The sequence below is a fragment of the Neopsephotus bourkii genome, unplaced genomic scaffold (genome assembly GCF_033783945.1).
Source record: "Neopsephotus bourkii isolate Nb327-2 ecotype Australia unplaced genomic scaffold, CSIRO-AGI_Nbou_v1 NB_1574, whole genome shotgun sequence".
In the NCBI taxonomy this organism is placed as follows: domain Eukaryota; kingdom Metazoa; phylum Chordata; class Aves; order Psittaciformes; family Psittacidae; genus Neopsephotus; species Neopsephotus bourkii.
The window spans coordinates 1,655,482-1,680,950 of record NW_026902050.1 but is presented as its reverse complement, the minus strand read 5'-3'; the positions used below and the strand labels follow the sequence as shown (position 1 = coordinate 1,680,950).

Below are 25,469 nucleotides of genomic sequence, written 5' to 3'. Positions count from 1 at the left end.
AGAATAACCATGTTTTAATGCTATGAACTGATGAAATATCTCCATTTTATCTAAATACAGTACAGCTGACCAAATCAAGCTTTGTTTACAATTGGCTAGTGTCCTTCTTTCTTACCATATCCAGCATCAGATATTCAGGTTCACAGCATATTTGTGACTCAGACCAATGGTGCAAGAGGCAGATAGTGTTTGCTGTGGCTGCCCCACCAGTGCAAAAAGTGGTGGTGTGTCTGCTGTTGAGACTTCATGACCACTGCCGTGAGCCTCATTCTTCCTTCTGTAAGGCTAGGAATATAGGTGTCACTGTTTAGCTGTCAGTTTTCACATAGACTCTGGGAAATTAACACTGATCCTTACCTCTTTTCAGAATGATGAAATAAAAAAAAAAGGCTGGCAAATGTAATATTCAACAACATGATTAAATCAAGCTGCGTGTGGGTAGGAGCTGTTCTGGAGCTTTTTTGTTTTGAAAACTGGGGTAAAAATGTAATATAGAAATCATGCATCCTTGGCATTAAAACCTAAATGAGTAAAATAAAGAACTTGTATTTCTTTAAATTTCTAAAGAATGTGCACCTTAAAATTGTGGTCTCACGGTGCTGCTGTATTTCATGAAAATGCAACTCTTGAACAATAACAAGAATTACTTTTTGTCAACAATTTAATGGTCTGACCAAATTTGTTTTCTTTGGAAGTTTAATGTTAAAATCTTGCACAACATGTCAGCCCATTCAAAATTCATATACTTTTCATTATAAGCTTCTTTAAATTCCTTAGTTTGCAGCTCTCCTAAGGTGTTCAGAAATGTAGAGGAATTTGAAAATAGATGTAAACCTTGGACAAGTTTTGAGGTGGTAAAATACAAAAGATGTTAGGGACAGTAGGAGTTTATGGGAGAAAGAAAATAACTAGAACCTTTCATAGCTTTTTAATAAAGTCAGATGACTTTTGCCATCTGTTCAGTAATTTCTGCATTGCATTGATTATTTATACCCAGCAAATTGACTGTTGTGTGGTGGTTCAATGGTGCTCTTTAAATAGAGTAGGAGAGTACACAACACACAGTACTAGCTGAAACAGCATTTAGTCTTTCTTTCTATGACCATAATCCAGAAAACAATCATATTTTTACCGTTCTGGGTTTTGGTTTATTTTACTTCCTTTTTTTTTTTTTTTTTTTTTTTGCAAAAGGACTGTTTGAGGTGTTAGTTTCATGACTGCTCATGATGGTGAAATGGGAACACTCAAGCTCACTGATTTAACAAGGAGCCCGAGAATGGAAATACGTCAGAATCTTCATATGCAGCCAAAGCAGCTTTCCTGGCATCAGCAGCGGGCACTGAGCGTTTGTCCATCTTTTAGTTCATCCACACTGCCAGGGCCTTCCAAACACAGAGGAAAATTTACAAACCTACGCGATAGTGTAAAAAAGAGTCCTACAAAAAGCACAGCAAAAGTAAAAGCTGCTAGTGGTTGGGTGTCTGACGGCTCATGTTCTAATTGTTCTTTAGAAAAGGTATGTATTGCACAGGTATTTATAGATGTGTATTTTTAATGCCAAGTGTAGAAAGTATGTCACACTTTTTTTCTGTCTGTAGTTTTATTCCTGCTATTCTAGAGACTTTGTGTTACTTGATTGGCTTTCATGTTGTATTGCTAAAAATCAAAGTAGCAGTAATTGAAATTTGTCTGGCAAAGAAATATTTCTGCTCAGTGTTCTTCCATTTAAGATTGTTGCTTTGTGGTACAGTATGGACTTTTTACAGTAATTACTCTGAAGCTGAGGAAAATCTGGCTTTTGTTCTTCAAAATGTATCTTTTATGACATTACAAAAAGCAGCATTATGGAGTTTGCTGGTTTAGTTGATCTGCTATAGGATATATATGGTGCTCTGATTTAATTTTGGGTTAGTCTGTATTTCCTCACAGAAGGAGTTAGTCTATGTTGGTTAAACATGAGAAAATGGTTTCCTTTTCACAACATCTGGATTTAGTATTAGATTTGGAGGTATGCATTTAAATTGATGACCTAAAGGCATTATTATCATAGCTTTTTTAAACATATCACTTTGCTGTAGGTGTTGGCACGTTTATTTGGGCTGACAGGCTCTGTTAACACGAGTTACTGTTCAAGTTATGCATTCCTGTATATAGTAGTGTATCATATTTGTCTGCTGTAGTTCACGTATATTTAAACGTGTCTTGTAACTGGCCTGATACCTTCTCTCTAATTTGTGTCCATTTAAACCAGGACCATTAAATGTTTCAGTCAGACATGTTTGTTTAAAGTTATTTTGAGGGATAAGCTTTTGTTTTTTTCAAAATTCCTTAGTGTATTTTGGAGAATTCCTAAAAATTGCAAATGTTTTGTGAAAATTCTTGAGAAGAAAAGCATTGAAAGTGATACTCTGGGCTATTGGAGTTTATTCAGCTGCTCTCAGATACCTGTATGATATAATAATTTTTGGACTTACTATATGCTATACTAAAAGAAAATTAGTGGTGTTCTTTTACAAGGAAGTACCAGGTCTTCTTTTGCTGACAATTAAAAATACTTCAGTTTCTTACATTGTCATCACTTGTGATAGCCATATTGCCTGCATCAGTTCACTGTATTCCATGAAATGTCCAACTGAAGACAGTCTTACCTTCATTTGGAGTTAAACATCCTGTGAAAGTGGTTGCCAGTGTTATCTCCTCTTTCCTCACCCACATGGTAGTGAAGGAGACTCCAGAGAACACAGCCAGGAGAAGCAGGGAGCAGCTTTTTTCAGCTAAACCAACAGTGCAAAGGAAAAATATGACAACAGTACTAACAGCTTAGGAGACTGGAACCAGAAAGAGTTAAAGGACTTTGGACAATGTCAGTTTTGACATAATGATAGAAATTGGAACTGTTTGTAAGGATTCTTGAAGCATTTGGGAATGACAGGCCCAGAAAGATGTGGGAGTTAAGAACTGGGAAAAGAGAGAAAGCAGGGGAATAAAGCTGCCATTGGGGTGCAGATGGTTTGGCCCATAAGGAAATCAGCTGTGACTTGGTCAGTTCTTTTGGTAAGCAGAAAGGCAGGGAGGTGTATGGTCAGTATCTAAGAATAATTTCAGTTTGTTTTTAACCTTCTCGTATTGCAGGAGTTGTAAGTGTAAAGCTGGATTTTTTTCTGTCCTGCTAGAGTTTAGCTTTTCAGCGCTAATGCTGTGTAATGTTTTGATACGTAATATGTGTATATCTGAAATTGTGGTTAACGGGACTTTTACTATGTACATACATGGGAAGCTGCTTACTTTGGAACAGGGCAGACTTGAAGCAGTGGCTTATTTTTTGCATGTGTAGAGCTGAATGATTGCTCAAGCTGTTTAATTCGATCTGTCCTCTAAAGGTTGCATCGTTCTTCCAGTAACTGGAGGTTTGTTGTGCTAAGTATTTCCTGCATCCTTTGCAGAATGTGTAGTATCACTTTTCTAGGCCAGTTTAGATGTTCCCTCACCCTTCTTTTTTGTAACACTTGAAGGATTGTGCTGTTGTCTATAGATGTAATGATGCCTAAATTACATTGGTAGTAAACTTTCAAGATATCAAATCTTGTTCTTACATCTTCTGATAAGTGCAACTTTTTTCACCAGCTGCTCATTTTGGGTATATGGAGTTGAAAAAACCCTTTGTAGAAATACCATACGTACATTTATTAGGGGTTGCTGCTTTTCGGCTGTTTCAGGTTTCTTTAATATTTGCTTTTACTCTTTAATTTAGTGTATGCTATTGTTGTATGATGCTTTGTGTTTTAAAAGATCTGACTCTTAAAGTATGCTTAATACTATTATGTTCTGGTATCCTGGTTCATTTTCAGGATTTAGTATTTTCTGTGTCATGATGCTTTGTTTAGAGATCACAAGAATGTCTTGTAACAACTAAGTTGCAAGGACTTTGATGTGCTCTTCAGATTGTAATTTCAGTAATAGTTACCAGTAGTTCATGTTGCTGACAGCTTGTTGACAACCAGTATGTTAACATCTAAAAATGATTCGAGTCAATGTTTTGCTAAAAAGGCTATTGGTAATTTTGTTCCATTGCAGGTGACGTGACAGTAGGTTTCCTGATTATTATTTTAATGATAATTCGTAGCCTAAAATTCTCCTGGTCTGAAGGTTTATTGTAAACCTGTATGAAGATCTTTGAAATATAGATTGAATCTATTTTAGGAGCTTCTGCACATTTAACTAAAAACATTTCTTTGTTTTTGCCCACTTCAGAAACGTTAATGTACTTCTGATTATACCCCTTTATCGAAAAGGAATATTAACTTTGTTCGGTGCTATCAACTTTAGCCACTGTTTCCTTGTTTTGCACACTGTTGTATGTTGGTGAGGGGCTTCTGTTGTGAAACCAGTCCACAAAAAGCTTGAGTCTGTCTGTTGATATAAACAGGTTTTCTGTTGGATCCTAAAGTCTCATCACTCTGTACTGCAGGGTGAGTAGCTTGGTATAAATGAGCAATCTGGATATGTCTTACTACTTTGAGGTCTTTGACATTAGCATGTTACTGAGAATGCACTGCCATATACCGCATGGTGAAAGGTGGCTGTTTGTCTTCAGTTGTAGGTATAGTCTAAATCCGTATGCTATTTCAGAAATTTTTTTTTTAAGCTGCTAAGTTTGAATTTTGTTGAAAATGTTTTCTGTTTTTTGTTATTTTTGACATTTTGTTGGTGATTTTTAGCCCACAGAAGCTGTTCCTTCCTCTTCTCCCATTGTCCCTGTGATCCCTGTCCCACCAGTCCCTGCTGAGACCACTGTCATCCCATCCACCATACCACAGGTTTTTATTACTTTTTTTTTTGTTTTCTTTTTGTGCTTGTGTAAATTTGTTCAACTTTTATTTATGCAGTTTATTTCATTGTTGTGTTTAAATTCACCTTTTGGTACTCTCATGCACACGGGTTTGAGATGAACTGTGAAATAGCCAAATTAGTAATATGCTAGTTTCACCCTAATTTGTGTGTGTTTTTATAGCAGATTTCAGTCAATTTAAAACACCTAGATTTTTGTAATGGGAACATATTAATAAGCTGTGAAATAACTAAAGAAGAAAAAGCAACCAAAAGAATGGAAAGAAGTAATAGGACATTGTGTGTTCACATAATACTTTTAGAGCCATTTCATCCTTGCTGAAATCTTATTACTTGATTTAATTATTTATGAGAAAAAAATTCTCTGTCTCATATACAAATACTTAATGCATGTCTTTCACTGATTGCACTTGCATGAAGTTTCCAATGTTCTCCAGGCATCTGTTAGTATTGGTGTCCTTGGGGTGCCCCTTGAGGGTTCAATTCACAGTGTATTTGACTTATAAAATGTGCTTCCCTTCTGGACCTTCTTCCTTTAGGTAACATAATGTCAACACGCACAAACCCCAAGCAAACCCGGGGGGAGGGGGGTAGAGAAACAAATACCCCTCAAACCCTGTCAAGAGAAATGAAAGCAGTAAACATTAGTTAACATTAATATCCTGCATATAACTTGGAATATGTGACGACAGCATGGCAAGCTATGGAATAATTTAGGATAGGTAGCAGTGACATTTATAGAATCGCATTCTGCTTTGATTTTTTTGGGGAGTAACTTTTCTGTCACTTTCAGTGCAAGTGTTTCAAATGATGAAAAGATGGACCTCTTTCTGGAATTATGTGGTAGCAGATACTGACTTTAAAAAGGAATGAAGCTGTGCAGAACATTACTGGATTATTTTTGTAGTAATTATGTCAGTATTTTTTTTCTGAAGGTCTGCTTTCAAGCCACATGGGTAAACTTCCAGTAGCTGCTGATCTTTTTTTTTTTTTTTTTTTTAATCTCTTCTACATTGTTAGATTTTGCATAATCCAATAATTATCAAAAGTTTTACAGTTGCCTGTTTTATATTGCAAGTTCTGGTGGATGTGTGTCTACACAAATTTGTCACCCATGCTTTTGCCAACAGACAGACCAGAGATTTGATTCGTTTCAGAAATACTTCTTTCTTATAGAGGGATTATGCCCACATCGGGATTTGAGGCACACTGACTAGTGCAACCAGTGGACTTCTGCTGTCCGCCTTGATGGATAAAGATAACTCGAGTCTCCAGTGGCTTGTACTTCAGGGAATTGCCACTAGGCTAAAGATAATCTAAAGTAAAATAATTAGTTCTGTGTGTATTTGGCTGCCATTGCTGTGACAGTAGTACTTTCCACTAATGATTCTGAATTATAGGCAGAAAAGTAAGAATTGTGTGACCTGTGCCTTTGAGTGCATAGAAATGTCTGCAGGAGTTAGCTGTATAATTCTACATCGTTGCTGATTCTAAGCAATTAGAAAATACCACAGAAAATTATAATCAACTTTGGATTTGGCAGATGCATTTTTGAGGAATAGATATGTCTCTGTGTTTTGTTAATCACTTTTACCCCTTAGGCAAACCCTTAGTCTGCTTGTAAACAAACTTGTCAAATGGCTTTTAAATATTTGAACAAGCCCTGGCACAGAAGCTTGAAAGTGTTAGGTAATTTGGAGAGCTGTTGCAAAACAGACTGAAATACTAGGTCATCCTTCCAGAAACCTTTGATGTTTTGATTTGTATGTTGTCTTGTGTCTTTGCAGTGTCCAGGCACACCTTTGGAATGCCTGACACAAAGCTATTCTCCCTCCTGCTTGGAAATGGTGGTAATTTATTGCTTCTTGATGGAGGATTTGGATAAATGCAGGAGGAGTGTTAAGAACAGTCTCTTAAGTTACAGAAGGTGTTTTGAATCAGTTGACTAGTTTGTGCCTCAGACATACACTGTTCATGTAGAATCCTCACCTAGTAGTAGCAATTTGCATTTATTTAGACTTCCTCTTCTTTCTTTAAGACATTAAAACACTTAGCCTCGAGAACAGATTCGTGGGAAGGCAGCTGACACTGGCACTGCTTTTGTTAAATATCCTTGGGTAGTGCATTAAATTAATAATATCAAATTATTTAAAAATAAAAAATTGGCTGAAATATAAAGAATGTGACTGAACTTTCAAAATGAATCTTTGTTTTCTATTTCAGAAGTAGAAATCTTTTCATAGTTGCTGCACGAATATAAAATGAATATATATACACTGGTCTCTTGTAGATTCAGTGGAGATGAGGAACCTAATGCCTCATATTCCATCAGGTTCTTGTTAATACAATGCATTGTTTTGTTCAGGTTTTCTTACAACTGTGTTAATTGTAAAGCTCTTGCAGGGATAGTGATGAATAATTTGATTGGTGTTTTTAATACATGATATTTTAATTTAATCTTATTTTAGTAGAATTTTCACGAATAAGAAATTAGATTGTAACTTAATGGCAGAACATGTGGGGGATAGCATTGTTTTGACAGATTTTCTTTGGAATACTAGTTGATTTATATATATATAACTAATAGTTGATTTCTGTGCATGCTTCTACTAAGAGAATTGCTGGGTGAGACCCAACCTGTTTGATAGCATCTTTACAGACTTTAAGCTTTAGGAATGATTATGTCTTCAGAAATATGTTGTCATGGTATTGAAATTAAAATACAGTTGAATAGCATAGGTCTGTGGGTTTAATGCTGTTTAATGCAGCCTGTTAAGCTGCCCCTAAATTTATTTCCACACACACACACGCACACATAAGTGATTAAACAAATAATGTCTTAATTTTAAAATTATGGATCTGTGTACATATATATATATATATATATAAATCTTCATGGAAGCAGTAAGGACATTAACTTTCATATATCTGCACATTTGGTTTGTTGGTTCTTAGAGATGGCTAGATGCTGCCTATTTCAAAGGCAGATACTTGATGTAAAAATAGGGAATCTGTTTAGTTGGATTCATTTCACATATAAATCCCGTAAGTCTGCATGGAGATTCCCCCCCCCCCCCCCAGTTGAAACCACATTTTTTGCAGAAGAAAAATCTCATTAACATCAGAGAGTAAAAGTATTAGCTTACTCTACCAGTTCCTTCCTAGCAAGAATGGTATACTACTTCATATGTGTAGCAGTAATATCTGACTACTTATTGCTTGTGAATCCATTACAATTTTCTGATGGAAGCACTTGCTGCTGTGGTAGATGAAGGTCTGCTGTGGATTTGCTTTCCAAGTCAGTTTTGTAGGTCCTTTTTCCCAAAGTCTGGATTTCTGTAAGTTTCCAGTTTGCAGGTTGAAGAGGAAGGGGGTGTGGGGGAAATGTGTTCCTTGTATGAAGAAAGAAGAACACTGGTTGATAAAGCAACTTCTGAATGTCATACCACAAGTTCTACAGTAACTGGCATATCAAAAGATAGCATGGCTCAGATTTTGTTTTGTTTTTGAAAAACAAGGTAATAAATGACAGAACTTGTGTATGAAATACGAGCTCGGAGTTTTGAAGAGCGTTGCTTTGTCAAAAAAAAAAAAAAAAAAAAAAGAAAAGCATTTCAGGTAGAAACAAATGTTTCAGTAGGTGAATTCTGGAGGTTCTTAAGCCCAGGCTACCTTTTGATAGAACTTTGAGAAGCTCAGCAAATTAAATATTCATAATTATCATTAGTGTTGCTTTCTCTTATGCTGTATAATTATTTTTTTTCTTTTATTAAAGGCAAACCCTCCTCCCGTGCTGGTGAATACAGATTCTTTGGAGACACCAACATATGTAAGTCTACACTACTTTTCAGTTATAACTTAAGATAATGCTTTATGTATGTTGTTGTGTAGGTCTGTTGTTACTGTTTAATAAAACTGACTTTACCTCTGTGGTGCTTGATTTCCCCAGCTCTCCTGATGGTCATTTGAAGTCCTTACATACCTGTTTCATACATTAAAAAAAAACCAAAAAAACCAAACAAACCAAAAGCAAACAAGAAGCCCCCCAGTTATAGAATCATAGAATAGTTAGGGCTGGAAAGGACCTTAAGATCATCAAGTTCCAACCCCCCTGTCATGGGCAGGCACACCTCACACTAAACCATATCACCCAAGGCTTCGTCCAACCTGGTCTTGAACACTGCCAGGGATGGAGCATTCACAACCTCCCAGGGCAACCTATTCCAGTGCCTCACCACCCTAACAGGAAAGAATTTCCTCCTTGTATCCAATCTAAACTTTCCCTGTTTAAGTTTGAACCTGTTACCCCTTGTCCTATCACTACAGTCCCTAATGAAGAGCCCCCTTCAGATACTGGAAGGCTGCTATGAGGTCTCCATGCAGCCTTATCTTCTCCAGGCTGAACAGCCCCAACTTTCTCAGCCTATCTTCATATGGGAGGTGCTCCAGTCCCCTGATCATCCTCGTGGCCCTCCTCTGGACTTGTTCCAACAGTTCCATGTCCTTTTTATGTTGAGGGCACCAGAACTGCACACAATACTCCAAGTGAGATCTCACGAGAGCAGAGTAAAGGGGCAGGATCACCTCTGTTGTTTGAGGTTCCAGAGTTTACGTTCAGAGAACAGTCTGTTTCTTCAACTGTGCAGGCAGATGCTTTAATATTTAATGTACCATTTCTGTTGCATTTCTCATAAAAACACTTCTTCATGCAGTGGCTATGCTTAAGGTTTTAGTGTTCTAAATGTTCATAACAATGACTTGGTTGTGTTTGAAGGGGAAGTCCCTGCAAATAAAGCCTGGCTTAGTATATGTGAGATCATTGCAAATGGTGGAAATGGCAGTGATTTTTATCATTTGATGTGTCCTTGCTCCTGTCTCGGCTAATGTTTGTTAGATAAAATAAATTCAGTTTGTTAGATAAAATAAATTCAAAAGTATTTTTTATTAAAAAAAAAAAAAAGACTATAGAACTGAGCTAAACTGGAAGACAAAACTCAGCTAAACTGGAAGACAAAAATGGTGGAAATTCTTGTTTGCTTCTGTTTGTCATATTTCAAAATGTTAATATTTCAAAATTGGGTTGGAGTTTTGTACATAGAAATAAACAACACTGCAAAAACATTGGCTTTGTTTTGCTGACAGTAATGACAAGAGAAATAAATATCTGTCCTTGTTATTTATAAAAAAAACCAACAAAACAAAAAAAACCACAACAAAACCAAACCAAAAACCCCACATACTGATCAGTCATCATGAACCGTTTCCCAGGTACTGTTATGCTGGATGACATGTTGTCATCCTTGTAGGTAAATAGCTCAAGGACTTCCTGATCATGGTGGCTCCTTTTGTGTCAGTGTAGTAATAGATATAATTTCATGTATTTGTACGGTCAAGACCGCTTCCCTTTTTAATGAACAAATATCACGTGTTGAAACCACCGTATCTTTTCCATTAAACAAACCACTAAGGACATGATAATTTTTGAGGTACTGCACAAAGAAGATGATAACAATCTGTTATGTCTGGAATGGGCATGGCTGGTATTTGTGTTAAGGGGAGAATAATTCTAGATTGAGGAAAGACTGTAGTGAGGGATAAATGAGCTTGACAGTATGTAACCCGTGAAGGTTCACGTCCAGTTTTTGGAGCTTTAAAATATGTTATATAAAGATACAAGGAATCAAGTAGATGCGATTCTGACTTTACTCGGGTTGTATTCAAGTCCCCTTTTTTTATTCTCTGCTAGAAAACTGTACAGATCCTTTAAAATGCTTTCTTGTATGCATGTTTTGTGTCCTTAAATCTTGAATAGTATATTAAAAAGTACACAAGACTACCAGGTATCTTAAGAATACACAGATGCTTTGTAAAATAGTAGTAGAAATGCTGTTTTTTACTTTGTTAAATATTTCATCCTAAAAGGCTTGAAATAGGGAATTTCCTGTACCTGCATGGTGTATATGTTGCTCTAGGTAACTGTAGAGGAATGAATTTGAGTTCCAAGATATCTTAGTAATTAAAAAATGTTATATTTTTTATAATTACCTAGTAATCATAAAAATGTTCATAATATTTTTATATTAAATATTAAGAATTTGATATTTCATTGGCTTTGCTTAATATAAGTATTTATTACCTCTGTTAATAAATTCTATTCCTGTTCTGTAGATGCCAAAGACTCTCCTTTCTAGCTTAGGGATGACAAGGCTTACTTCTAGTATTGGGGCTTTTCATCCAGCATTTTGAAATAAACTTCTAAACTTCTCTTTTTGGTCCTGTTTTAATTGGTTGATCTTTAGTATATATATATAACATGATAAATACTAATAGAATAATATAAGCAGTTGCTAAAAATTGCTTTATAAGGATCTTGCCCATTTCTAGTGAGAAGTGGCATAAAGCATCAGTCTTTGATTTTTCTCTGCTCCATGACAGGCAAGTTTGAAAATACTGCTCTTTTCTATGCAATTTCTTCTGTAGCCCACAATGTCTTTTTTTTTCTCAATTTCAACTTGCCTTATGGCCTGAGAACATGTGAGGATCTCAAGAGTATTTTGATTGGTTTGGTTATTTTTCCTGGCAATCAGAAGAATGCCCCTGCTCTAGATTATCTGCATAGAGCAGCCTGCTCTCTGAAATATTGACTTTTAAACTCATAGAAATTCATGTACAGAGCAGTGTGAAAATCCCATGTCCCCTCTGAGCTCAGTGGTCACTGAATCAGCTGAGATTTGGTGGGAGCCAGGCAAACTGATGTGTAAAGTGTAAAATTCTTTCTAAGTCTCAGTTTTCTTTCTTTATAGGTCAATGGCACAGATGCAGATTATGAGTATGAAGAAATCACTCTTGAAAGGGTAACGTGATAACTGTCTTTCTGTATAATACTTTAATACTAAGAATTAGCCTCTTGATACTGCTAAATGGCAATACAAAAGAAACCAGTCTTTACTGTTTGATTCCTCCTCTCCCACCTCCCCCTGCCTTTTTTCCTTTTAGATTATTTAAATAAAATAAAAACACACCCAATTTCTGGAGCCAGGAATATAAGTTTTTATTAATATCCTTGTCCAAGAGCAAAATGGGGGAAGGATCTTCCCTGAGACATACTGCCTTTAATGTTATTATCTAGGCTTGTAGAGATCAATAATATAAATTATGATTTAGTTTCCTATATTGCCATATATAATACATGTTTACTTATACCACTAAGTTTTATATTGAGATTCAGGGCTTCCAGTTGAGATTACATTATATTTACAATCACATAATATTTACAATTTTGAGATCCATCTCAGTTCCCTTTCACTGAGCTGCACTGTTAACAAAAAGGAAGAAATGGTTATATTTGATACCTGTGCAGTTCTCGTGGTTACTGAGAAGGTGAAGAGGTCTTGCAGTAAGGGAGGGCAACCTTCAAAGAGAAACGTCTGCCTGAATCTCTGCATCTGTGAGGGTATATTGCATATGTGACACAAATCACTTGGGGCTTCTCCAGGAAAAATAATTCTTTACTAATAATGAGAAGCAAATATTTGTATGAATCATAGAATAGTTAGGGTTGGAAAGGACCTTAAGATCATCAAGTTCCAACCCCCCTGCCATGGGCAGGGACACCTCGCTCTAAACCATATCACCCAAGGCTTCATCCAACCTGGCCTTGAACACTGCCAGGGATGGAGCATTCACAACCTCCCAGGGCAACCTATTCCAGTGCCTCACCACCCTAACAGGAAATAATTTCCTTCTTATATCCAATCTAAACTTCCCTGTTTAAGTTTTAACCCATTACCCCTTGTCCTATCACTACAGTCCTTAATGAAGAGTCCATCCCCAGCATCCCTATAGCCCCCCTTCAGATACTGGAAGGCTGCTGTGAGGTCTCCACACAGCCTTCTCTTCTCCAGGCTGAACAGCCCCAACTTTCTCAGCCGATCTTCATACAGGAGGTGCTTCAGTCCCCTGATCATTCTCGTGGCCCTCCTCTGGACTTGTTCCAACAGTTCCATGTCCTTTTTATGTTGAGGGCACCAGAACTGCACACAATACTCCAAGTGAGGTCTCACTAGGCAGGGAAGATTTTTATCTAGTTCACTTCAAGAAGAAAGATGTGGAGTTGGGACTGTATCTCTTAGGGTTACATAATGATTTAAGTTCTCGTTACTTCTATGAAAATAAGTATAATTATATCTTATAAATGGTTATATGTACTATACTGCTTGACGTGTCCTTTAACATTTCTTTATCACTGAAAATTATACAGATGTGGTTCTATATTGAATCAAATAGATATACTAGAGTATCTTTTTCCCCCCAAAAGAAATGTGTAATTAATTTTTTTCCCCCCTCTGCCTTCAGGGAAATTCAGGACTTGGCTTTAGCATTGCAGGTGGTACAGACAACCCACATATTGGGGATGATTCAAGTATTTTTATTACAAAAATTATAGCCGGGGGTGCAGCTGCACAGGATGGAAGATTACGGTATGATGATTTTCTGTGTTGGGTTGCTAAATGTTTATTATTATATTTTCAAACAGTAGATAAAACATTTTCTGTTACTTCCAGTAGTTTTATCATGCTATACTACATTCACTAAGTTTTTCTTACAGAAGTGGTTTGTAAGCAATAAAAAATGCTTGAGTGGACCAGTTTCCACCTTTCCCCCCACTCTCCAATAAAATCTGCATTTAAGCATAATTATCACCTTGTCTATCTGGTGGTGTCAATTGATTATGCTGTATATTTTATAGTCCTTAATTCAGTATGCAAAGGAAAAGCTTAGATTGCATAGGTAGCTCTTGGTTTTCCATGTGCAGATATTCTGATCTGCAGGATAGTTGAGTTTAATAACAACCCTGTTTTATGCTTGGCATGCTTGTGTCTTCATTTTTCAAAGATACTGCACATCTTCAGAAGCAGCATTTTTTATTTACATTGAGTACTCCTTCTCCATTATACCACATTTTCTTATTTGTGGACTGATACTGCTACTTAACTCCTAGTGAAGAAATGTTGGCATATTACTCGATGGTAGCAAGTGATACTTGCAACTTCCCTTGAAGACTGCTGTTAGAAGTTAATAACAAAGTGTGTTAATTATTTTTTCTAACCCAGAACAGTCTTTTAAGTATATTCCTGTATTACTGTGTGGAAAAAAAACACATGTGATTGTAGGACCAGCTTTTTTCCCCTGTGTTGTCACAAACTTGCCCTGTCATTTTCTGTGCAAATGATGCATTAGTGTTTTTAGTCCTAGTAAGCTTATTCCAAGGCGTCATTTTAGCCATTGCCCATTGTCAGAGGTACATCTGGCAGAACGAGGTGACAGGTGGGTCAGGCATTGTTCTTGTTGTAACGAGAGCTCAGTGTTATTATAGCAACATGTTAAATAGAGTGGAAGGTCAGCCCTTAGCTTGTGAAAAGCAGGAATGGAAGTTGACTTGTTCCTTTCATGGTTTAAAACTAGTGTGTTCTCATTGTGTGTCTTCTAGATTCTGAATTTTTTTTATTGTTTCTTATAGCCCTAAAAGTAGTTTGTACAAACCTCAGCTCAAAATACTGTCTAAAATAATGTTAGTATTCTGTAGATAAAAATAATGTTAGTATTCTGTAAATAAAATATTAGGCTCCTAATTTGTCTGCTCTGCTGTGCCACAACAGCTGAACATGAATGTTTCTGTCTCTAGGGTTAACGATTGTATTCTACGAGTAAATGAGGTGGATGTTCGTGATGTGACACACAGTAAAGCAGTTGAAGCATTGAAAGAAGCGGGATCAATTGTACGATTGTATGTCAAAAGAAGAAAACCAGTCACAGAAAAAATAGTGGAAATCAAACTTGTAAAAGGGCCTAAAGGTACGTAGGAAATACAAAGCTTCTGTTTCACAAGAAGGATAAAGCTGATGATAGGTTTTTGCATTTATTTTCCAAAATAAAATAGTACCTTGTATATAAAATCATAGGAAATGCAGAATAATGAAGGATAAAATAATGGCATCTCAGATGCTTCTGGATTTTCATCTGTGTGTCTTGAAACTTTTTTTGTCGAATGCATATTTTTCTTTCAAGTGATAAAAATGTTTTTCTGATAACATTTATTAATTTGAAAATGTATTACAAATGGGAATAAAATATTTAGTTGAATTACCTGGAAAGGGTCTTGAAGGGATCAAAAATATATGAAGTATTGCATTGTTTCTGTATGTGTAAATGTTGGACAGTGTTTTTTTAAATGTCAGTGGTGATGTTTTAGCTCTGCTGTGAGCGTCTTTCACAAAGTCTGAAATAAATTATTTAGCTTTTGATTTTCAGAACTTTTGTAAATGTTACATATTTTCCAGAACTTTCTGGAAAATTATGGAGTTCACTTGGAAAGGCATCCAGCATTGCTTCAGCTAGAGCCTAATATTTTTTTGTATGTGTAGGTGTGATACAAATAGCTTTATTAGGAACATAATAATGTGAATCTAATGAATGCTAAAAGGTTTCTTGAGTAATGACTTTATCTTCAAGCAGGTCTTGGTTTCAGTATTGCCGGTGGTGTGGGAAATCAGCATATACCTGGAGACAACAGCATCTATGTAACCAAAATCATTGAAGGCGGGGCAGCACATAAAGATGGGAAGCTTCAGATTGGAGACAAACTTTTAGCTGTAAGAAAGAGCTGCTTGCTTTTTTTTTTTTTTTTTAGTTTGTTTTAATGGTCATTCACTTTTAAGCACAGTAAGGGCATGATTCATTTTGTGTAGAGTGTTATTTCATAGAAATCAGTAGAAAAATTGATATTGCCAGAAAATAGCTGATAAGTGTTAAATCTCCAGCATTCAACACCCTCTCATCAGGAAATCTGTTCCTCAGCCCAGTGTTTCATGCAAAATTTATATGTCTATTTCTGATGCCTACATTTATTGTTCTGGGATCTGAGTGACAGGCTTGTAAACCAGCTTACAATGGGATTGTTTCTCTTTTCAAAGAATAAGAACAGAAAGGAACTCCTTGTACTGATGGCTGGCCAGCTTTCAGTGGAACTGCTGCTTACATTGGATTTCAGTGTAATGCTTTCAGTGTGGTAGATTTTTTTTTTTTCTTGGTGGGGTAAAGGGGGGGTTAAGCTTAAAATACTTCAAAGTTGAATTTTCTATGCACAAAGTAAAAATAACTTCAAACTTTCTTAAATTCGATCTGCAAATGTAGTTGTCCAGCTAGGAAAACAAGAGAGCAGGGCTCTGAATGAATGCCTGAACTGTAAACTAAACTCTTGTAAGGTGTAAGTGCTCCACCCTTCTACGTCTACCAGGCAGTACCTACATCTGCAGGAGCTCTGAGTACATCTTTACTCAGAGTAGATGACAGCAGAATATGTGCTCTACTGCTCTTTGATCAGTAAGAAACTGACTCTAAATGTTTATTGCAGTTTCCCATCTGTAAAAAAAAATTTTTGGATAAGTTTGTTGCTTACAAATACAGAGCTGGGAAAACTGAGGCCACTTACAGGTACAGAATCCTGCTTTTTTTTTTTTTTTTAAGTATTATGAATGAGATCATAGTGTTACAGGGTGGTTCTGTGAAATCAGTTCAAGACATGAGAGCTTAATATGAGAATTGGGAGGAAAAAACAGATTGTTTACTATATATTTTTATATCTGTATACATATATACACTATATTTCTTACTAACTGCACACATTCATATGCCATGCAAATTCACAAAGCCAAGACCCAGCTACTTGATAATGCTGTTAATATGTTAGGTTTTAAAATCTGCATCATAGGAAGTTTTTTGATTATAGGACTTCCCTGCAGTGCAAGGGCACTGGGAAGCTTGTTTTTAATGACATACTGCTTTCCAGTGTTACAATTTGTTACCTGTACAAGAAAAAAATCACGCTAACTTGCTTGTATTGTAAAATACATGGAAGGTTTTAAGGAATAAAACTTTTTATTGTAACTTATTTAACTCCTTATTTTAAGGAATAAGGAATTGTTGCAAATATCACAAGCGTGTGACAAATTACTTAGCCCAGTATAACTTCAGCCATTAAAAATAATTGCTTGACAAAATAAAAGTAGTTTTGTAGTAATACGAAATACTGTTTTGGGGATGTAAGGAGCATATGCAATGTGGAGTTTGATATAGCGGACATGATGTCCTAATTTATTATAACTGTAATTGTTCCCTGAATTCATAAATTAGGAAAGAAGTGAGTAAAATATCATCTATAATATCTTCTGGTTAGTTGAATTTCACTTAGTCAAAGCTTTGCCCACTGATGTAGAGGTAAGCTGCCACATTTGGCAGAATGTAACTTTCTGTGTGTAAGTTGCACTGCATTGTCAGTGCACTGCAAAATGTCTTCAGTCATCAGGAGTGGCTGGAATTTAAAGCTGTTAAAAAATAAAAATACACCAGTAAGAGGATTTTAGAAACTTTTTAGGAAACTTTTAGAGAGTACCAATAGAATATATTTAAGCAGTAGAGTTTTCCTCCTACAAATAACAGCTGACAATGCCCATTTGTTTTTACACAGTATAAAAAGTGAAGTAATCCAAGGAAAGTGTCTTAGGTCCTTCAGATTCAGTGAGGGACAAGCCCTGTTTCTCGCGTTACCTGGAACAAGCTGCAGAAGTTACTTCGCTCGTCAGAATATGGAAAAGAGGGCAGCAGCTCAATTGCTAAAGCTTTATATGATACAGAAATTGTTAAAGGATTGTTTGTTTGTTTTAACTGCAGTGATAGAGTTTCTCTTGTAAAATTAAACTAGTTCTTGTTACTTGGCACGGAAACCAGTCACTTTGGGATCTTCTCCAGTTTTGAACCCTACTTTTGACCTCTTGCAAGGATATGTCCCATTGTAATGTCTAGAAATTATGTCATGACAAGAATATGTGGGATTTATTCGTACTATATTAACTTTTTGTGTTTAATGCTTGCAGTAATATATTGTGTCAGTGCTGTGATTGTGCATACGCACCGCATTTTGAGTGTCATATTTGTCCCATTAGTTTTCCAAAGACGTGTGCTGCCTTTATCATGGTACAGTCAATACAGTTTATTGTAATTTCTCCAGTAAAGACTTGCCTGTCTTGTATTTCAGAGCACTGTGAAGCATTGCTTATGTAACTTTTATATAAACAATTGTCTGTGGCACATGAATCCTGGTAAAGACTAAAGCCAGACTAGAGTGCTCCAACAGCTTTCAGTGAGTGTCCTATGAAAACATAGATTTTTCCATGTTGAGAATTGGTTTATTCTTTTCTCTTTAGGTGAACAGTGTTTGCTTAGAAGAAGTTACACATGAAGAAGCAGTGACTGCCTTAAAAAACACTTCTGACTTTGTTTATCTGAAAGTTGCAAAACCCACCAGCATGTTCATGAATGACAGTTATGCCCCTCCTGACATCACGAACTGTAAGTCAAGCTTATCTTTGTGATTTAATGATTTTTTCCTTAAAGGCTTTAACATACCCATTTTTAATATTTTAACAGTTTAAAGCTTTTAAAAATTATACAGTGAAAAGATCTGATACAAGAAAGTTGATTAGTCAGGAGAATTATATGCTGAACAGAATAACATAATTTTTGTACTGAAAAAACAGCAGCAGTGGGGCTCAATGTATTTCCATGACTAGTGGCCTAGTCCTAGTGACTCGATGTTTCTGATCACTTGCTGATGAGTACAAGGAGAACATATGTCTCATTATCCCGGAGGCTGTGGAAAGTAACAAACAATGCACTGCATTAGATGTTCAGTGTCCTGTGTACTGAGCAAAAGACAGTACTGTTTCAGGTAGAGGTTAGTGATGTTCTGACTTCCCCCACTCCCTCCTCATTTTCTTGCTTTTTCATGAGCTGCACTTACTTGAATAAACGGGACGGGGAGGAAGGGGGAGGTCTTGACCTCTGATGGCTGTCTGCAGATGTTGTGAGATTCCATGTTAACATAAAATCTTACTTCAGTTTTGACATATGTGTTGATAATTCGAAGGGAAAACCAGTGAATGCTGTATTGAAAATAGTTCCAAGGATTTCTTGTCTACATAAGGGTACTACTTACAGGAATCTTTTTGAAGTCAGATGTCAGAATCCGGAAAATTAAGGGTTGAACTACAGTGTAAAGAAAAAAATTGAATTTAATGTACTGTTTCTTCAAGAGGAACATTGCCATTTCATGTTTGGAGAAAGGGATGAGGATCATGTAAGACTGAAAAGGTGGACTTTTCTGAATGACCACTCTTACTTGTCACATAAAATGGTTCTGGGGGAGAGTTATTATAGGCATTTTTTTCTTTCTTTGTTTCCTGCTGTTAGATATGAGTAATTGGTGTGTAGCACTGATCTGTTCCAAGTATTACTTAATTTGAACAAAATAACACTTTTGGACTAAAATGCCAGTGATACAACCTGAACCAGTATGTAAACAACCAAAAGTGTTGGATAATCATAGCTCTTAGTCTTCTGTAGTAAGCCCTGTGTCAGTAGGGAATGTAAATTGCATCAGTAATACATATTGTTGGCCATTCAGTGGATCTTGGAAAAAAATTTCCAGTAGCTTGTTAGTATAAATGCTTTTAAAGTTATTCAGCTGAAATATTACTAAAAAGGTCTAGAACTTGCTATTTAAAAACCCCATTACCTGTATAGTGCAGTGTAGTGCATACTGTAGACTCTCAGTCAGAAAAGCATCTACAGTTCAAGAGACAGAGGATTTGCTTTGTATACAGGCCTCCTTTGAAGACATTATTAATGATACAAGTTCAACTCCTAAGCAATTTTAAAGTATTTTTCCTTTGTGTCTCTGTGCATTGATACAGTATATCCATCCTGCATTGGGAAATAAAATACTGCAAGGTAGAGAATAATCAGTTTCCTCACTAGAGACGTAATTGTCTTATCATTCTTCAATTGGCATAAATACAGGAAGAGAAGAATATGTAATAACAGTAAATGACAATAAAGTTTTAATTATATTTCCTATTTTTTCAGATTACAGGTGTAACGAGTGTTCTCAGTTTGCAGATAATAGGGAAATAATAGGAAATCTTCCTTCTTTTTGTGTAGAACTGCTATGGCAAGGGAGAGGGGGTGGATTTGGAAATACCATTTCTTCATGAGAGTCTTTGACTTTTCCTGTCAAAGCAAGTTCATTTTATGTGTGTAATTTTCTGTTCATTCAAAACACAGTTCCTGTATCAGTTACATCAGTAATAATATTTACTTGGAAGTATAAGTTTAGATCTGATTTAGTATTCAGAAAGTGATGGCTTGCCTTTTATTTCTGTCACATTCCTCAAGAATATTCTTTGGGTATAATTTCCAGCTAAAATAGTTTAGGAAAAGCACAGGAGTTGGTTTTTTGGTTGGTTTTTTTTTTTTTTTTTTTTTTTTTCCCCAGAAACTCCATACAGAGCCTTTTTATGCCTTGTAGGTTTGCTTTGGTAGCGTTGAGAATATCAGCCTTGAGAAAGGACCTGACTTTCCTAAGCAAGCAGCATATGTGGAACTTTATAAATGACGGTAGCCAGTGCTGACATGGAGCACTCCACTGGTCTGAAATAATAAACTGTTATATTGCTTGATATCGCAGTTTTAGTTACATGGGGAATGAAAAATAAGAATGTGTGACGGGATAAGGTGGTATGTATTTTCTAAACATGATCGAGTGAAAAGCTTTAGAAACCTTAAAAACAATCAGATGAGTATTAAGTCATTGCATAGAATGTTATGAAAAATCTAATTCCTATAAAATATCCATCATTATAGCTGTCACTGATTTGTTAAAAGCAATTGGAAATTCATTTTGTGAAATAAATGATGTAGTGCATTAGCAGAATGCGAAGAGCTGTTATACTGTGCTACAGTTGTTTAGGTTTTTTAAATCAAAACCCGTTTTTGACTGATTGGAAAAGAGTGCATGAAGTCTGCATTCCATTTTTTTTGTGCTTTACCTGTAAAATTTTCTGAGGAAAAATTAAATAACTGCATCTACAGTAGTCATTTTTAAAGTATCACTTTCTTTAAGCAAAATGTAGGTAGAATGACATGGAAATATAATGTATTAAAATACATTTTTTTTTAATTGAAAAGTAAGGATTGCCATATGATTTGGTAACTGCTGTGAAAATCTGTAGCCAAAACTCCAGTGTGGCTAAAAACCGGGTTTTGAAATTGACTTAAAACTATTCAAATCTGTTAGTTTTGTGAATAGAATCTACATATTGTGCCGGGGCAGACAGAAAGAATTAAGTAGTAGGATCTGTATTCTTTGAATCCTTGCAGGGAGCAGAAGAATGTAGATGCAGTGTATATGTGTTGCATCTGTTCTTACAAAATGGTTTTAGGAGTCATCTGTCTTGAACAGCTCCTGATTAGGGACTTGTCAAATATTAATGCTTTTGTTGATAATTTGATTTTAGCAAAAGCAGTGATAAAACTGCTAAAAAGGCTGCAGAGGGTCCAGAGAAGGGCCACAGAGATGATCCAAGGGCTGGAAAGCCTGTCCTGTAAGAAGGGGCTGAGAGAACTGGGTTTGTTCAGCCTTGAGAGATGAAGGCTCAGGGAAGACCTTTATCACCATGTTTCAGTAAAAGGTGGCTACAAAAAAAATGGAGACTCACTTTTTACAAGGAGTCACATGGAAAAGAGGAGAGGTAATGGGCAAGTTACTACTGGGAACATTCCGACTGGACACAGGAGGAAGAATTTTTACAGTGAGAACAATCAGTCATTGGAATAGTCTCCCCAGGGAAGTGTTGGATTCCCTGACACTGGACATTTTAAGATTTGGGTGACAGGTTGTTGGGACATCTGGTCTAATACTTTGCATAGAAAGGTTGGACTAGATGATCCTTGAGATCCCTTCAAATCTGGTATTCTGTGATTCTATGAGTTATTGTTCTTTGCTGTAGACCTCATGAAACTGACTTCAGGAAGCTTCCTTTTGTCTGTGTTGTAGAAGGGGACAAGGCCACCTCTTGCACTCAGATTCTGAATTTTGCAGAAACCACATGTGAATTAAGAGTAGCAATTTCCAAAACCTCTGCACAGTACCAGACCAGAGCATGCAACTTACTGAGGGCTGGTGTGTCTGAATAGAACACTTACTTACTTTATCGTCTAGAGCTTTTAAACTACCTAAGCTGTTACTAGAGGATTTTAATGCATGATGAAACAGAGTCTAGAAAGCTGAAAGAACTGAAATACTGTGACAAAGCTGTAAAGAATGAGAAGCAATCTGGCTAATCAGATATGATACCAGTATTTGTCAGCCATTAAATTGCTGTAGGTGGTTCCATATCTGGCTCTGACCTCTTGCATTAGACTGTTGCTCAAGGGTAAGACAGTGTTGATGTAATACTCCATATATGGAATTTACTGCACACAAATTTACGGTTTCGGTGTTCCCAAAGTAAGAAGGACATGGAACTGTTGGAGGAAGTCCAGAGGAGGACCACGAGGATAATAAGGGGACTGGAGCACCTCCCGTATGAGGACAGGCTGAAAAAGTTGGGGCTGTTCAGCCTGGAGAAGAGAAGACTGCGTGGAGACCTCATAGCAGCCTTCCAGTATCTGAAGGGGGCTTATAGGGATGCTGGGGATGGACTCTTCATTAGGGACTGTAGTGACAGGACAAGGGGTAATGGATTAAAACTTAAACAAGGGAAGTTCAGGTTTGTTGTAAGGAAGAAGTTCTTTACTGTGAGGGTAGTGAGGCACTGGAACAGGCTGCCTGAAAGAGTGGTGAATGCTCCATCCTTGACAGCGTTCAAGGCCAGGTTGGGCAGGCTCTTGAGCAACCTGGTTAAGTGTGAGGTGTCCCTGCCCATGCGAGGGGGGTTGGAACTAGATGATATTGAAGGTCCTTTCCAACCCAAACAATTCCATGATTCTGTGATTTACCAGAAATTTAGAATTATACAGAAACAATTCAGTGCAGATTGGGTAGTTTGAAAACTTGCTATTTAGCAAATCTATTATATAAAAACACTCTTCATGAAATGTGTGCATGATCCAGATGTGTTCTGTCAGTGATCTAAAAAGAAAAAGGAAAATATACACATCGCTTTTGCAGTCTGCATCATGTCAGTTCAGTTAAAATGCTTTTGGTTTAGTGTAAATCCTCAAAGGTCCATTACCGTATCAGATATAGCAAGTGAATAAGAGAAAAGAGACCTGCAACTTTAATAACGTTCACAGAATCACAGAATCCCAAGGGTTGGAAGGGACCTCAAGAGATCATCTGGTCCAACCCCCCTGCAAGAGCAGGGTAACCTAGAGTACCTCACACAGGAACTTGTCCAGGCGGGCCTTGAATATCTCCAATGTGGGAGACTCCACAACCCCCCTGGGCAACCTGTTCCAGTACTCTGTCCCTACTCTCCATGTTTAAGCTGCACAGCTTGAAGCACCTACACCAGGAGAAAGATTTTTCAATTATATAATATCCTGCGTAATAGGAGACAGTGGGTATGACTACACCTGGTAAATGGACAGTTAAAATTGATGTATTCAACTTGAAAATAGAATGCACCCTGTTAATTATTTATTAGAACAACTCTTCTGGAATTGTAGAATATTCTGCATCAATTTAAATCATGAAGATGCTAAAACTTTCTAGTATGCGTTGCATGGTTCAAATAAACATACACACTTAATGCACTAGGTTTGTCCCCCTGTTTCGCAAGAGGTTAGACAAAATCCTTTTAATACTCCTTTCTAGTTTTAATCGATGAATCTGTAAGTAATGCAAGTGACCCTTGCAGTACAGTTGAAATTTTTTGCACTATGTGGTTTATTCCTCTCGGTAAATTGATGCCTCTTACCTTGAGGAGTTCGGAGGTGGAATAATCCTACCTTGGTTTCCTGATGTGTGCTGCTAGCTGAGCACATGCTAGCATCACAATCAGCACCTGTGCTATTAAAGATGGTTTTGTTTAATGTCTGAGAAATGTAACATCCCTCCCTGATAAGACCTGTTAATCAGAATGGCCTAGAGAATTACGGAGATGCCAGTATGCTCCACGTTAAGGAATGCAGTAGGTAGACAGCTTGACAATTTGAAAGACATATAACATTAAAATGTTGTGTTTTTTCACTGGTGGTCCAACGTAGTTGTTTTAAGAAACCAAAATTCTTAATTGACTTCAGTCAAGTTAAAGGCAACTTTAAAAATAGATAAATCTCCAGACTGTCCTCATGGACTTCAGCTATCCACAGTGTCTTATCCTAAGAAAAGTTGAGACATGGACTGAAAAGCTTCTTTACTGGCATAGGGTGAGGAGACTGGGAAATCTGTAGATGTGAGACAGTATTTTAGAACTGTATTTATACTGTGTCATTTGGACTGTTATATTTTGGTTTTAGGAGAGGTCATTCATTATAATACCTTGGTTCAGTTCCTCCAGATCCTTTTCCTCGTTGTTTAAATGCTTACTTTATTTTTACCCATCTTGGAAGCTTATTCTCAGCCAGTGGACAACCATATCACTCCATCTGCCTACTTGGGACAGGCTCTGCCTCCAGCATCACCAGGGCGATACTCACCAATTCCCAAGGGAATGCTTGGAGATGATGAGATTACCAGGTAATGAATAACCAAAGCTACATGTCAAATCAGTTTACTTTGGAAACTCATAAGATGTGTTTGTTGTCAAAATACTACTGAATACTGTATTTCAAGAAATAAATGTTAGTTTCTTAACACTTGTAAATATTCTTGTAAGGAGAAAACTAGATACACATGTATAAACATACACATGATTTATCAATCTAGGAATAGTATTAACATCAGAATGCCCTACCAGAGTGCTCCAAGAGTCTACTGAGCATTTTAGGATGGTAGTATGAGCAGACTAAAGGTTATTTCTTATTTTAAACCCAGCAATATTTCTTCTCTCTTGTGCCCCCACCCGAAGTTGTTTTGATGCATTAGTTAATCCAGAAAGGCTAGAGAGCTCTTAATCCTTTCCCATTAACAGCCCCATTTATTCCTTCACTGATTTAGTAGATTTCATTAATCCTTTGTTCATCATCCCTGATGAAGGGAAGCTCTTCTAATTCTGTTACCCTTCTGTTATGCAAGTATATAGGGATGTTACACTGCATTTTCAGTATGTTGCTGAATTCTGTGTCACATAGTTATCTGATAGGGATAATGTCACACAGTTTCTGAGGCAGACTCTACCCAGAATTGAAACCTAAGCGTATAAATTGGAGAATGAATTTTGGTATATTGGAAGGTAGGGTATGTCTTTGTAGTTATTTTTAGGGTTAGGTGGACATATAAACCAAAGTGATTCTGTCCTGCTGGCAGCATTGCTGAACTTGCAGGTTTATAGCTTTTGTTTAAACTTACTGTAAGAGAAAGTTTTTAGATTTCTACTGAAATGCAAGAGCTATTCAGAGAAAACCTTAGGTGATATTCTTTGTTACCTTTCCCTCTTCCACCCCCTCCATTCTCAAAAGAGGGTTAGTAATATTTTAAAAGATACAGCACATTTATGTTATCCAACTGCAGCATTTTTATTGTGTTAGTGTGATCCAGAGCAATATACAGAAGTTTTCAGTGTTGTTTATTTGTAATGTAATAGTACTCTGAAAAATGAATGTAATAGTTAATAGGGAGT

The 25,469-nt window shown here is 36.6% G+C and overlaps 1 protein-coding gene across 31 annotated transcripts in view; it reads left to right on the top strand.

The window, feature by feature from the left end:
- DLG1 (discs large MAGUK scaffold protein 1) overlaps positions 1-25,469 on the top strand; it is a 169,436-nt gene that overhangs the window by 98,115 nt on the left and 45,852 nt on the right. For 12 of the 31 annotated variants that reach the window (XR_009728190.1, XM_061371455.1, XM_061371450.1 and 9 more), the window contains 8 exons: positions 4,719-4,817; positions 8,624-8,677; positions 11,652-11,702; positions 13,204-13,328; positions 14,534-14,703; positions 15,361-15,500; positions 18,111-18,255; positions 24,301-24,427. Coding sequence is in view for 30 of the 31 variants with exons in the window: in XM_061371455.1 (XP_061227439.1) it covers positions 4,719-4,817; positions 8,624-8,677; positions 11,652-11,702; positions 13,204-13,328; positions 14,534-14,703; positions 15,361-15,500; positions 18,111-18,255; positions 24,301-24,427 (911 nt within the window). In the remaining variant the exon portion in view is untranslated. Of the gene's footprint in view, positions 1-1,234; positions 1,517-4,718; positions 4,818-8,623; positions 8,678-11,651; positions 11,703-13,203; positions 13,329-14,533; positions 14,704-15,360; positions 15,501-18,110; positions 18,256-24,300; positions 24,428-25,469 lie in introns of those variants that run through there. The other 19 variants (XM_061371457.1, XM_061371469.1, XM_061371472.1 and 16 more) reach the window with 5 other exon arrangements.